At 29.3% G+C, this 15,129-nt stretch overlaps 1 protein-coding gene across 1 annotated transcript in view; it reads left to right on the plus strand.

Annotated features, from left to right (window-relative positions):
• Window positions 1–325: 325 nt before the first annotated feature.
• Window positions 326–15,129, plus strand: part of LOC129907894 (uncharacterized) — a 209,065-nt gene continuing 194,261 nt past the window's right edge. The window contains exon 1 of the mRNA XM_055984378.1: window positions 326–1,491. Within this exon, the coding sequence (XP_055840353.1) occupies window positions 1,420–1,491 (72 nt within the window). The 5' untranslated portion in view covers window positions 326–1,419. The remainder of the gene's footprint in view (window positions 1,492–15,129) is intronic.

A 15,129-nucleotide genomic window follows, 5' to 3' on the forward strand; every position in this document is an offset into this window, starting at 1 on the left:
CAAAACTTTGTTTATGACATCAATAAAAACTTCCTGTTTTATTAGCCAATCAGTCCCTACGATTTTTTTTATTAAAATTTCATTAATAATAACGCAAAGAACCTGTTATCGATGGTCTAGGTACTCATTAATTGTTTTCATTTTTTTTTTCCATCTATCGTTATCTAATCCTACTCCCTATCCTGAAATCAGTAACCATGATGTCAAATTGATAACTAACTGATTTTTACCTTCAATATCTAGCAGCTAATTTCCATAACTGCAACTATCTTAACACGGTTGTTTGGAAAAAAAACCAATATAAATACCCATAGTATTCCTATTAAATGTTTCAGTTAATATAATCCGTGAAGATATACAATTCGATAAAAACAAGTGCGTTCGTTACAAAAAATTATCCTTTTTTTGTGCATATATATGTCCGATTCTATTAAACTTACAATTCAAATTCTTTGTTGGACTACAACAGTGCAGTGTGAAATTCCAAAAGAGTTTAAATTAAATAAAAAGTCACTTCCATTTAAGTGTACATTTGTTCTGCTTATTTAAAAACAAAAAACAAAAGAGTTTTTGCCGAGAATCCTTTTTATTCAAAATAGAAAAATATTAATATCAATTACCTATTTGTAGGAAATTGGCAAGTTCAGTTATCAAAAAAAGTACTAAAAAAGAATTCAAATTGATACTGGGAACACTTGAAAAAAATCTCATGCGGAATTGTTCAGCTATTTGGGCAAAAAAGCTACAAAACAAACAAGCAAAAAAGTGAATAAGAACATTCTCTATAAAGCTATCATCGTTTTCCTACTAAGTAGTAACGTTGGGATAAAATTTTTCAAAAACCAAAAAAAAAAAAAGTTAAATCTAGAATCTCTATAAAGGACACATAAAAAAACACGAAAAAAGTTTGCTTTTACTTGTTTTTGGCAGATGCTCAGAACTGTTTTATTTTTTTTTTTGTTCATTGCTCTTTTATATTTTTTCATCTACCGGAAATTGAGGATATAAATTTTCACATTGCATTTTCTCAAAAAATTGTTTTTAAACAAAAAAAGAAGTAAAATCACAAAAATATAAAAGAAAACAAAAAAAAAAAAATAGGAAGGGACTGCATTTGTCTAGATTTATTGAGCGTACGTTGTGTTAAATACTGTTGGTGAGGATATATATTTTTGCTGTTGCCGAATATATACTATATAATACAACCAATTGAAAAATCGCTTCCATCTGGTGCATGTTCTTATTCCTCACAGATTTTCTCTTGTTTTATAACAACACATAAAACATACACTTGAGTTACAGTACAGAGAAAATCCCAAAATAAAAAGGATATATTCTACAATTTCCGAAATTCCGGCACTGTGTGAATTTTAACTGCTTCAAGGAACACACATTCTATATCTACACGAGAGCAGCGAAATGATGATGGCAGCAGGAGTTTTGAAACTTTGTGAATCGTACAAGTCTTTTGCAATGATAACACAATTTTTGGTGAGTTTTTGTTTTTTTTTTTTTTATATAGAAAGTTTTATCGTACACTGAAAAAAAATTTGTAATAGAACGGTAATAAAATTTTTATTACAAAGAACTTCAGTAAAATTACATTCTTTTTTTGAGCCCATAAAATTTTTTGATCTTTTTGTAAAACGTCTTTCAGTTTTTAGTTAGTAGTGTAATTCAATGATCGCTCTTCTAAAAATCAATTTATGAGTTATTATTGCAAACTTAACATTAAAGAAAAAACAAACTTTCATATAGGTTAGGTGTGTAAATGATTTCTATCTTCATAATATGTATACCTCAGAAGGTTAAGTCCATTGAGTCAAATCATTTTAAAAAATGTTTTTTTTTTTTGTTTACTAAATTTTTGACAAACAAATTTTTTACTCAAAGAAAAAATCAAAATTTTTCGAATCGTCCAACTTTAAAATTTTGTTTGTGGTTTCTACAGGGTGTCCCGTAAGTAGATTAGAAAAAGGTGAGGAATGATTCTTGGGTTAATTTTAAGAAAAAAATGTCTTCTGTAAGGTGCTATCAATAAAGTTTCTGAAACCCATATATATTTTCTGCGCATGATGGAAAGTGCCAAAAAAGTAGTCTGTCTATCTATAATTGGAATTCTTTTAAATCCAAACTAACGGTACCTACCATAAAACGGAAACAGAAAAGTAATTTTTTTTTTTTTTCAAAAACGACTCTGAAGATTTTTATTAAAATTTTTGTGTGATGTTACAAATAAGATTCAACTTTGAAATTAAAAAAAAATATTTTTTGAACCGTTTAGATATTAACGGTACCTGCCATAAAACCATTTTTTTTTTTTTTACTTGCTCTATAGGGCAAGTATTGGTTTCGTGTAGAAAAAAAAATCGAGGTTTTAATCAAAACCAACATTACGATGATGGAGAAGATCAAAAAAGTGGTTTTCGTCATGCCGTCCGTCGGTCTGTGCGTCTGTGCGTGTGTGCGTGTGTGCGTCTGTGCGTCCATCTGTACATCGAGCTAGGGCCTAAACGGATGGATGGATTTGCTTGAAACTTGGTACAGATGATTTTTACGTAATTCCCTAGACCCGTTTTTTTTATTTTTTTAATATCTAAATTTTAACGCATACCTCCCATATAACGTTTTCGAGGTATTGCAAATTTCTCGAAAACGGCTCTAACGATTTTGATCAAATTTGGTGTGCGGAATACTCTTGTTGTTTCCAACAAAACTGCGTTTTTAGTTTTTCTCAAAAAATGCGGAGAATGGAAATATGGCGTTGCCGTTTTTCGAAAATTGACATATTTTTTAAGTTCATATATTTTATCAAAGCATTAGTTATTTTATTTAAAACTTACAGAGATCATTAGGTATAAAATGTTAAAAAAAAATATTTTTAAAAACATTTTTGAAAAAAAAAAATTTTTAATTTAATTTTTAAACTTTTGATTTTTTTTTTTTTTTTTTTTTTTTATTTTTTTTTCTACAAAATCTTAAATTTCCAATAGATATTTAAGATAAAGATACTGTGAACTACAAGAGCAAGTACGTGCGACCCAGTCGTGCATTTTATTTTTTTTTGTTTTTGAATATCTCATACCCGACTTACCCGATTTCAACAAACATTTTTAAACAAAAGCGTTTAAGTAACCGTAATATTAAAATTTTAGAATTTTGAAAAAAACACATTTTTAAATTTTTTTTTGAAAAATCAATTTTTTGAAAACGGGTTTCGTTTATAAGCGTTGATTTCTTCATTATGACACACCTTTTTTAGAAAATTTGTTAGAAAATTTTTATATGCATACCTACCTAAAAACTTATTTCTTTAAAAAATGCCTCTAACGAGTTTCAATTTTTTTTCCTAAAAATTCCTTTTTATATGTATAAGAAATTAGGTGGCATATTATTTCGTATTGTAATCAAAATCATTAAAAACGGTGTGTCATTAAAAATAATAAAAACAGCTTTAGTAAAATCAAATTTTAACTTTCCCTACTTTTTTTTCAAAAAAAAGCTTTAAGACAAGAGCTTCTTTTAACATAAAAGCAAGGATGTGCGACCTAGTCGTGCATTTAATTTTTATGTTCAAGATAATTTTTATTTAAATTTAATTTTGAAAAAAGGAACAGCTTTATTTAAAAAAAAAAAAAAAGTAAAGCATGTTGTTGTAGGTGTAACCGTTGATTTCTAATAATATTTTACAGCATGATTTTGAATAATTTTGTATACAAATTATGACATTTTTTTTCTTGTCTCGACTCAAACTACACGCTCTGGCTTTTTGTCACATTCCTCCTGAATCACGCTGTATGTATATCGTTTCTCTTCTCAATTGTTGCCATTTGCCAACCATTAAACAGTGTTATTTAAAATCATATTATAAGACCTAGTTTTTTTTCAATTTCTTAGAAAATTGCTATTCCCGGCTAAACGGGGGGGAATAGACACCCCCGTCTCATACAATTCTTTTCTTGTCTTGACTCAGCCTACACGCTCTAGTTTTTTGATACATTCCGACCGTATGTCGATCCTCTCAATTCAATGGTTGCACGTTTTAAAACTTTGGTATTCATAACTCTGGTTTTTCATAGCTTCAATTTTTCATATCTTTGACGTGCATAACTCATAACTTCTTCAGACTCGGTTTTCCTGTAATAAGTGACAAAGTATGAGCGCAAAAACTAAAAAAAAAAATGTTCAATTTAGTCCAAAATTTTTTTGAACAAATATTGTTTAAATAGTCACTGAGCCCAAGTGACATGAATATTGAAATTTCTTGCAGTTAAACGAATACTTTAACAAACTGCACCTTGTTTATAATGCATTTTTATGAATTTTAGAAATCTTCATGAATCCTTGAAAAGTACTTCCTGCAACATCTTTTAAACTCTGTGAATCTCTTTGATTTCTTGTTATTTCTGTGAGTGTTAGGAGTAGAATCAAAATTTTTTTTGGCAAAGTTCTGTGAAGTCTAGTATTTCCTTAAAACCACTCATAACTGTAAGCTAATCATTTTTCCAGTTGATTTAAAGGCATATTCCCTCCTATTGAAAAATTTCTTCTAGAAATATTGTTCTAGCAAAATTTTTCAACTTTAAAATATGTATATCTCCTCGTTTCTGCTTCTAATGAAACCAATTTTTATTTTAGTTAACCTTAATGATTTCATATCTCAAATTACACTAGTTTACAAAAAAAATTAAAAAAATGTTGAATACCAAGTGCTGTTATACTTTTCGTATAGATTTTAGCCCAGAAAACTCGAAAATCTTATCTAAAAAAATATTTATGGATAGGTTTTCGAGATATGATTTTTCAAAGTTTTTTGTCGTTGTTTTTTCCAGTCTACTTAGTATTCGGGCAATATCTTGAGTAATAAACGACTAATCTGAATAGAAAAGCTGGCGTCTGGAAGCTGAGTAATTAAGCAACAAACACTTGAACAACTTTTCTGGGTCACTCCAGATGTTTAAGTGCAATGTATTAAAACATTTAAAAAAAATCGAAAGAAAGAGAGAAAAAATCAAAATCTTTTGAATCCTCATAGTTTAAAATTTTTTATGTATAGTACACTTTCTGGCAAAGAGTGAAGAAAAATGGTTCAAAAAGACCAAAAACAGTAGATTTTGAAAGTCCATATTTTATCCAATTTTAACCGTTTTCATTTTTTGTGACCATTATGTTGAAAGATAAAGTATCTTCTTTTCTCCTTTACATTTTCAATATCTATAAATGCTCAAATGATAAAAAAAGACCATTTAGTAAAAACATCAAAAATTTCGTTTTTTTTTTCTCTTTTTTGTACAGTTTTTCTTAAGTTTTTTACAATTTTTCAATTTTGAATTTTTTTAGAAGGATACACATCGATAGAAAATTTAATTATCTACAAAAAATTACTTAATAAAAATTTTCAAATTCGGCTTTTTTTTCAAGTTACAGACAAAAACTCAAAAAGTAACAGAAAAAGTCGAAAATAGGAGGTATTGATCGTTACAAAAATGGTCATATCTTTATAATTTATCCATAGATTTTGAAAAAAATTATCTTTTTATCTTTGCCATAAGACGTTGAGTAACTACACATTAAAAATTTAAAACTATGAGGATTCGAAAGATTTTGATTTTTTATTTCAGTAATAAAGTTTTTTTTTTTTTCAAAAAATTTCTTTAAAATGTTTTAATACATTGCACTTTAACGTTTACAGTGACCCAGAAAAGTTGTTCTAGTGTTTGTTGCTTACTTACTCAGCTTCCAGGCGCCGGCTTTTCTGTTCAGATTAGTCGTTTATTACTCAAGATATAGCCCGAATACTAAGTAGGCTGGAAAAAATTATTATGACAACACACTTTGAAAAATCATATCTCGAAAACCTATCCATCGTAATTTTTTTTTAAGCTATTTCCGAGTCCTTGAAGTCAAAGTACATAAGGAAAAAATAGTGGGATTGAGTGTCCATTTTGGCTGTAAACCAGTGTTATTAATGACAAAAAAATTCCAAGTCACTATATAAGACCTCCGGTTAAATATAAGAGTGTTTTGTTTATTATATAAATTTTAAATGTGCAGAAGATAATCCTCTTCTTATTCCCAAATCTCTCATTATAACACCATTATAACTTAAAATCTCATTACATAAATAAAGCTATTATAGTCATTCAGCTTATATGGTAGTCCGTAGTCTATAGTATCAAAAATTATACAACGTAATTAAACTTTAAGTAGCTATTTTCAAGCTCCATTTCAAAAATTATAAACAAGAAATTATATTCACCCAAAATTCAAAAGTCTCTGTTGTCAATGTGCGTTTATACTCAACTCTTAAGCTTAAATAAATGCATTTTAAAACCATTAAACTTTAACCAAACTCATTCAACTTTCAAAATAAGGATTCTCTTTAAAATATTAGAAATGCAAGCTTTTCCATTAAGGATGCAAATAATCGTCCCAACTCCCTGTTTGACTATAAAATCAAAACGACAGCATTAAAAAGGTAAATCAATGCACTTTCAAATGCACACACCTGGAAAATCATCATACAAGTGCAATCCATATACAGGGTGTCCCAAAAGTAATGGATCAAACGAAACATGCTGATAGGCCAACTTTAGGGCTCCCAGAATTTGGTAACTTGTTCATCCCAAATCCTTACGGTTCTCGATTTAATGCAGTTTTTGTGAAATTTCGAAAAATCCCGACTTTGCAACAGTATTTTGCTTCTTCCGCTCATAATTGATTTTTGTTTTTCACAATTTTTTCACTAAAACATTGCCTAATAATAAGAAATAATTAATTAATCAAAATATTTTTTATTTCATACGCCATTTTGCTGCAAATTAATTAACACTACCATATTTAATAAAAACTCAATTTCTCTCTTTTATTTCAGAGCAACAGCCTGAAAAAAATTTGTATGGTGTAGCACTGGTTTATTATCTTGAAAACTTGTCGTGTTATTGCAGTTTTCAAAAATGTATAAAAGTTTCCAAAGTTGAAGTTAGAACTGAAGATATTACAATTTAAAAGCAACAAAACAGGGCTTTTCAGAGAAAAATAACAAAGAAAAATAAACACAGTTTCTCGAGTGTTGTTTGTTTATTTCTTTTTGAACAAAAGCCTCGATGTTTGTTTGTTATTTTGCTCTGAAAACGTCTGTTTTTTTGCATTCAAATTGTAATATCTTTCGTTCTATTTGCAACTTTGGAATTTTTAATACATTTTTGAAAACTGCTATAACACGGCAAGTTTTCAAAATAATAAACCAGTGCCACACCATACAAATTTTTTTCATGCTGTTGCTCTGAAATAAAAGAGAGAAATTGAGTTTTTATAAAATATGGAACTGTTAATTAATTTGCAGCAAAATGGCGTATGAAATAAAAAATATTTTGATTAATTAATTATTTCTTATTATTAGGCAATGTTTTAGTGAAAGATTTGCAAAAAACAAAAATCAATTATGATCGGAGGAAGCAAAATACTGTTGCAAAGTCGGGATTTTTCGAAATTTCACAAAAACTGCATTAAATCGAAAACCGTAAGGATTTGGGATGAACAAGTTACCAAATTCTGGGAGCCCTAAAGTTGGCCTATCAGCATATTTCGTTTGATCCATTACTTTTGGGACACCCTGTATACCTACATTTGAAATTTTTGATAGCTTCAAACGCCCATATATTACAGTTTTCGTCATTGCAGACTGTGTGTCGTCAACAGCAAAGTCTTTCATAAATTCTTGGAACAATTCCAAATCCCTCTCTCTCTGCCAATATATCGCCTCCAGTCTATAATACACATAATGGAAGTCCATTCAAGAGTGTTTGGGTATAAGTATAGGTAAAAACTTCACTTATGAATCTATCCTCAAAAAGTTGCTCTCCGGTGTTTTAGATATTGATTGCAAAAAGGCTCCGAATCAAGGTGAAATATTGCAATAGACCCACTAACCATATAACCTGCAAATCGTTAAAACCGGTTGTCTAGTTCATGTCCAATATCAAATACATCCATCAAGCTCAGCAGTGAGGATACTCTTGGGCTGCTGAAAAGTCATCAGCGCTATTTATAAAGCCTGATGATGTGGCTCACGTGGACTCGACTGGTGTTATGGCGATTTTGGATATATGGATGGAATGGAAAATTCAAAATACAACTAACGAGGATTTTTGGCATCCTAATGGGCAACGACGACCAACGACGAAGAGTATTTGGAAGTCCTTATTTTCTTTTGAAAGAGGCCAATGCTGATGATGCAGACGCAAAGCCATTTTCAATTGTTCAAAGCGAAAATATAGTTAGAAGTTAGAAGCAAACACATTTATACACACACACATACACATACACACTCATATTAAAGAAGAATATTCAGAAGTCATCATGCATAAATGAGAAAATAGAGGAATGTCAGATGTAGCTGAGGCAGCCATTTAAGAGTCCTTTTTGGTCCTTGCCGTCGGTCATTGCCATAATACCCGTCGACAATGACGACGACTACGACGACGACTCCGTTGAAAATTGGTAGTACTGAATGTCTGCTAGCTAACAACAACCCGCCCAATAACATTTCCCCCAAACTATATCAGCACTGTGGAGTATGGAATGGAGTCACTTTTATAGTATACAGTTTAAGTCGTCATCATGGAAACATGAAAGGATAAAAGATCCACTGTCCTGTCTGCATCTATATATTCTCCTAAGTTGGCGATGTCTCGTCTCTCTGAATACTCAATGTGTGGTCCTTATATTCTGGGTTGAGTTGAGGGTTATCTAGCTTTTTTGGTTTTTCCTCGAGAGTTGATAGAAACTCGCCTGCAATTATTGCCGCAATCGTTTTTTGCAAGCTATCAGCTATGGCAACACTAACAAGCAACCCATCTCTAAACTCTCTCTACACTTTTATAGAACAGAAAAAGAGAGACTAGAGATAGATGCACACAATTGCGATTAAATTGTGTACTTATCCTTGCGCGGCGATTTAAGGACATTAATTTGGCGTCATATTTGCATATTATCAAGTTGCTGTTATCTTTTTGAAATTTCGCAATTATTTCGTTGGTCTTTCTGTCTTTTTGGCATTTTGCCTTTTTGCTACGATGTGCGATGCGATGTCTCATTCTGTATTTGTCCTGTGCCTGGTGATGAAACTTTGCTCTGGTGTCCTTTGGGAGAAATAAAATGGGGTGGAATTGCTTAGCAGTTTTTGTGTAGAAGAGGCGTTGAATTAATTCAATTACTTGACTCCATGCGGATTCGGTGTCTTTTTCTATCTCTCTTTTTAGTCTCTTTTTCTTTAAATGAGTAACAAAGTTGTTGTTGACATTTAAATGCATTTAATTTGCAATATTTTCACGGCTATGTATATTTGTGTTAGTATATATACCAAGAGTATAGATGTTGGCCTTCCTCTTTAACGAACTTAAAAAGAAACGAAGGCTAGCATATTTTTGGGTGTGCGGAATCAATTAAGATGAAGGTGGCGATTTCGTGGGAAATAATTGGGGTTCATTAGTTTGGAGATTAAATTAGTTTTGGTTCCTGGACGGCAGAACAGAGCACAGCGCAAACTTGGAATTGTCATTGGGGACATATTTTGCGTTCTAATCAGGACACGAGATTTGTCGGGGAAATGAAGTTACTGGCAAAATTATAAATTCGAAGAAATAGGAAAAGTTGGATTTTATAATTTTAATAGGATTACCTATAATATAGAAATTTTGGTGACTAGATTGGGGTTTACTGGTCGGTATAGGTATATGGTGAATTTTGGGAAATATTGTAATGAGTTTTTAGATGTTTTGTTAGGATCATTTATAGTTTTAACGGAACAATTTTTTTTTTGTTATTATGTAGATCAAATCAATTTAAGTTTTAAATTTTTAACCCTTACAATGGAAGTTGGGGGTTTTAAGATGAACTTTTAACAATATTTTGTAAAACTTGCATGTATATTTTATACCCTACTCTCTCAGGACAACTCTTTGAAATTAATGTTGAGTTTATGTTAAGTTTATGTTGAGATGATGGACTTTTAATTGATTTATAATCTAATAATATCTGGAATTTCTCCATAAAAAGGTATTTTTTTATGATTTCAGTTTATACCTTCAACAACATGCTTTGCAACTTAAGCATTTTTCTTCAATAGTTGTGTGTTTTTGGAGTGAGTACATTTTTCTAAGCCTCAAACATGAAGATAGACTTTATATTAGCTGTGTTTTATTTACAAATAAAATAAAATGCACGACTGGTTGGCACGATGTTGCTCTTAGAGTTCAAGTTGCTTAAATTTTTAAGACTTTTTATATGGAAACTTGGAAAATGAAGGTACTTACTATATGGGTACAGAAAAAAAAATCGTTTTTTTTTTAAATAATATAAAATCTGAAATCCAATTGCCCCCCAAAACAAGTATGCAGTTTTGATTGATATATTAAGATGCATTTTTAGAAAAAAAATTTCAAAATTGTTAGAGCCGTTTTTTAAAAAAATAATTTTTTATAAATAATTTTTTGGAAAAAAAATTTTAAAATAAAATTGGTATGCCATTTTGTAGAAATCACTAATCAACAAAATTTCAAAAAAATTTCGAAAATTTGATTTTTCAAAAAAAACATTTCAAAATTTTTTTAAAAATCCAAAAACTATTTTTTTCAAAATTTTATTTTTGGCTTATATTTAAATTATATAAATGCTTCTTCACACAAAGTGTCCTTGAAATCAAATAAGCAGTTTCGGAGATAATCGGATTTGAAAAAACGGTTCTATGGCAGGTACCGTTAATAATGATTTTCAAAAAAAAAAAATTTCATTAGAAGATACACCTTGTCTTAAAACTAACATTTGAATTTTTTTAAACAAAATCGTTAGAGCCGTTTTTGAGCAATTTCAACTTTACTAAAATATTTTCAAATTAGCAAGATATAGGGCGAAATTCAGAGTCGTCACTCAAGTAAAATTTTTTCTCAAGCACAAGTCTGAGATGAGTTTTCTGAGTGTTTTCTCACGCATTTACTTCAAAATTTCCTCAGTTGGTATTCATAAGCTAAATCAAAGAAACCCTTAGGTTTTCTTAACGTAACGAGTAGCTTAAGTGGGCCAAACGCAAGAGCAAATGTTCACTTGAGTAAAATTTTTACTTGAGTGACGACTCTGAATTCCGGTCATATTCTTGTAGAGACTAAAACGTTCTATAAAAAATTCCTTGCAATCAAATTGATTTCTTTAACCGTTTAGAAGATATTCGTATAGAACTTTTAAGCCTCTACAAGAATATATCTTGCTTATTTGAAAATAATGAATTTTCAGTGAATTAGAAAATTTTGAAAAGTAAAAAATGTTTTTATAATTTTTTTTAACTTTGAGCTCGAATATCTTTAGAATGGTTAGATAAATGAAAAAAGTTAATAAGACATTTTTTGTGGAACAATCTATTTCCTACAAGAATATGTCTTGCGCGTTTGATTATTATAATTTTTCAATTTGTTACAAAATTAAGAACAAAAAACGAATTTTTAAAGATTTCCTCGATTTTTGGACCTCAAATATCTATTAAACGGTTAGATAAACGAAAAAAGTGTATAAGGACTTTTTTTAGAGCGCTCAATTTCCTACAAGAATTTGTAAAGAAATTTAAAAAAAATGATTTTTTTTAGTAGAAGCTTGATGTAAAAATGGAAAATTGCGAAGCGGAGGACCTTCCCATTAAAATTAAGAGCTCATATTTGGTGTGTATATTCTAGAGGTGTCTAGCAATCGATTTTTTGGAGTACCAAATCAAAAAAAAATTTCAATTTTTTTGACCCACCCTAATATACATATTAGACTGATTAAAAAAAAAAGATATTTTTTTTTCGATTATAATGATATCGAAAATATTGTTGGAAATGACAAAAAAAAAATACTGTTAAAGTTTCAGCTCTTAATATTAATATTAAGTACAGCCGCATTGCAAATTTCTATTTCATATATGATTTACATGGAAAAAATTGTGTTTTTGAGTTTGAAATTTTATAACATTTTAATGGTTCATCAAAAACGCTAGATTTAATCATTTTCTTGTATAAAATTGAACGCTCTTGGATTTATTTATTTTTTTTGAGAATGGATCAATAAGTTTTGATATGGCATACATTGTTTGGAGGTCAAAACCACTAATCAAAGGTTTCTTAGAAAACATTTTTACCGAGCAGGTATTAAGCAGGTCAATTAAATTGAAAATCGAACATTTTAAGCAATAACACAAAATTATAGTTTTATTTAAATTTTTGTAAATTTTTACATTTCTGATTTCAAGTTACATTTCAAAACAACTAATTTTTTTCGAAAACATAATCATAAAATAATTTGTGTTACCTAGGCTGGAGCCAAGATTAACCTTACACGGTTAAAATAAAATTATGCAGAAAATAACGCCTGACTGGCCTTGCAGGTACTGTCGATTAAAAAAGTTAGAAATTATGAATTTAAATCTGTCCTACGGGAGCTATAACTTAAAAATTATTTTCTTAACAAATCATAAACTGGCAAATTAAATCATTTAAAAAGAAAGAAAATGGCAAACGAAGATAACCTCGTCTTCCTATTAAGATGAAGAATAGAAGAATTCGCACTCAAATGTTTCAATGCAAAAAAAGTTCCACATACGCCACAGTGACCCTAAGTACTAAGCTTAATTTTTTAAAAAAATGATAAAATACCGATTTTATTAATTCTTCATGAACTGGCTTAATATAAAAGGTTTACGAAATATGTCATTAATTAAGTAGGTACTTTTATCGCAAAGTGTGCAAAAGTCCAAAAATTAAATGTGACGCACATGCAACTTTTTGATTATTTTTTTTCTTTTTTAGCTTTCATAAAAACTTAACAAAAAAACTTCAAAAAAATAGACTGATGGATGCAGATAGATTTGAGTACAGAAACTCTAGCGTGACAGTCCATCTCACTAACCATTACATCCCGGAGTATTACGCTAAATGTTCTTCTTTTAACATAAAAAAAACCTTACTTGCCAAGTTTTAATTAAAAATTCAAGTCTTTTCCTTTTACAAATGCATATAGGATTGTACCCTTTTCTTCGTAAATAAAGTTTAAAATTTTGATTTAAACGAAAAAACATAAAGTTTCGTATTTTTTTGTTAAATTTAATTTCAAAACCCACCACAAAAAGAGCCTATCTGTCTAAGGATATTGGAGTCAAGGATGTTGGTTAAGACCTCATAAAAAATAATACCTTCAAAGTCTGGGTACCTCCAGCTCACGTTTTGCCAACAGCCTTTTATTCGTTTTCCGCTCGATGTTATAGACGAATAAAATACAACCTAAATAACAACTGTCTCAACTATATACCAAGAACCGACATTGAATTTCAATTCAATTTTAATAACCAACCACGAAGTAGAAAATTTATTTTAATACCCCCTTTCATTGAGTTTTAAAACCGTGAACATTAACATTAAACATGAAGCCGATACAAACTTTCTGGCACTCCATAAACTCAAGTCATATAAAAAAAACAACGAAACCCAAGTCAACACGGTGCGTTTTCTTCTTGATGGCTTTGATATGGTATATTTTTTTTTTAAGGTGGTAACAAAAAAGTAATTTGCAGGCGATAAACTGACATCGTATTATGCCTTTGTAAATGTATATGTGTTATATGTTACAAGAAATGAGATGATTTTCCTACTCAATGTACTCATACTCAAAATAATGTAAAAAAAACGAAATACTGACAAAAAATATATTCCACATACGCCATCATATATACGAACAAGTCTAAGTGCATAAAAATTTATCAGCAACGATTTGTTTTCCTTTTTATTTTGGTTTTGTTTTCTTTTACGTGAAAACTTCTTTTAACAATTTTCTCTTGCTGTATGCATACAGATTGGTCCGAAGCAAAGGTACCTTAACATGTCCATTGCTTTTGGGAAAAGCTCCAAAAAATAAGGCAAACAAATGACACTGAAAAAAAAAACGAAACCAAACGAAAAGAATATGAAATGCCCTGGTTCTCGAGGAAAAAAAAAAAAAAAAAAAAAACACCATATAGGTACGTGACTTGTTTGGATACAAATGGGATGTATTTTTTTTTTTTTTTTTCTAAATTCACACCACACGCAAAGAGCAAAGTTACATTTTGTCAGTTTAACTCATAGGTTAGGTTACCAGATTTATTGTTTTAATTTTTGTTTCAAAATATAAAATGGAGTGTATCTATACGTGTTATTTCAAATAGAAAAGATTGATATTAAATCTTCTGGTTTCTAATACCTATGAAAATTGGGATAGAAAACTTATAAAAAAATTTATTACAGTCATGGAAAAATCAAGTTTTTCTTAAGATTAATTTGACATCTTCAACCATCAAGTTCATAGTTTTACCTAGAGAATCTTTTGCTATCATTTGTTTTATGAAAAAGCAAAAAAAAAATGGTTTTGTTGAAAAAAGAGGTTGTCTGTAAAGCCGGTTTATGGACGATGATTTTACGTGATAACGTCGTAAGAAAACAGGTTGTTTGCTTTTAAAATGAGCCATTTGAAGGGTTTATTTATTTCAAACAATCATAATTTACAAGAAAAAGCTAAAAAAAAAATACCTTTTTTCTTTTCAAATTATATTAATTTTTTTTATTTTAAAAGCTCACAAAAAAAATTATACCATTAAAAAGCCAAATATTTCTTCTAAATAATAAAACCATTTTTAAATTTTTACAATGAGCAAAAAGTATTAAAATAATTTATTTAAAACAATCATTTTCATCAAAAAAAGCAAAGGAAACATGTAAATTTATCTTCTCACGCTATTAAATCCATTTTTTTTTTAACAATCTATAAAAAATTTTACACCATCTAAAAGCTTATTGTCTTATCTAAAAATATATGTATATATAGATCAAGTCTATGAGACATCTACAAAAAGAGCTATAATTTTTTAAACTCGATGAAATTTCATCAAAAATAAGCAAAAAAACATTTATTTTTATGTTCTCATGCTATTTAATGAATTTTTTCCCTAACAACCTATAAACCTATATCAAGTGAAAGCTTATTGTTTCACCATTCAAATGACGTATCAATCTGATTTCAAAGATGCCTACAAGAGAAGTTAGAATTTTTTAAAGTCAACCATGTTCATGGCGC

This window comes from Episyrphus balteatus, chromosome 1 (assembly GCF_945859705.1).
Source record: "Episyrphus balteatus chromosome 1, idEpiBalt1.1, whole genome shotgun sequence".
In the NCBI taxonomy this organism is placed as follows: Eukaryota; Metazoa; Arthropoda; class Insecta; order Diptera; family Syrphidae; genus Episyrphus; species Episyrphus balteatus.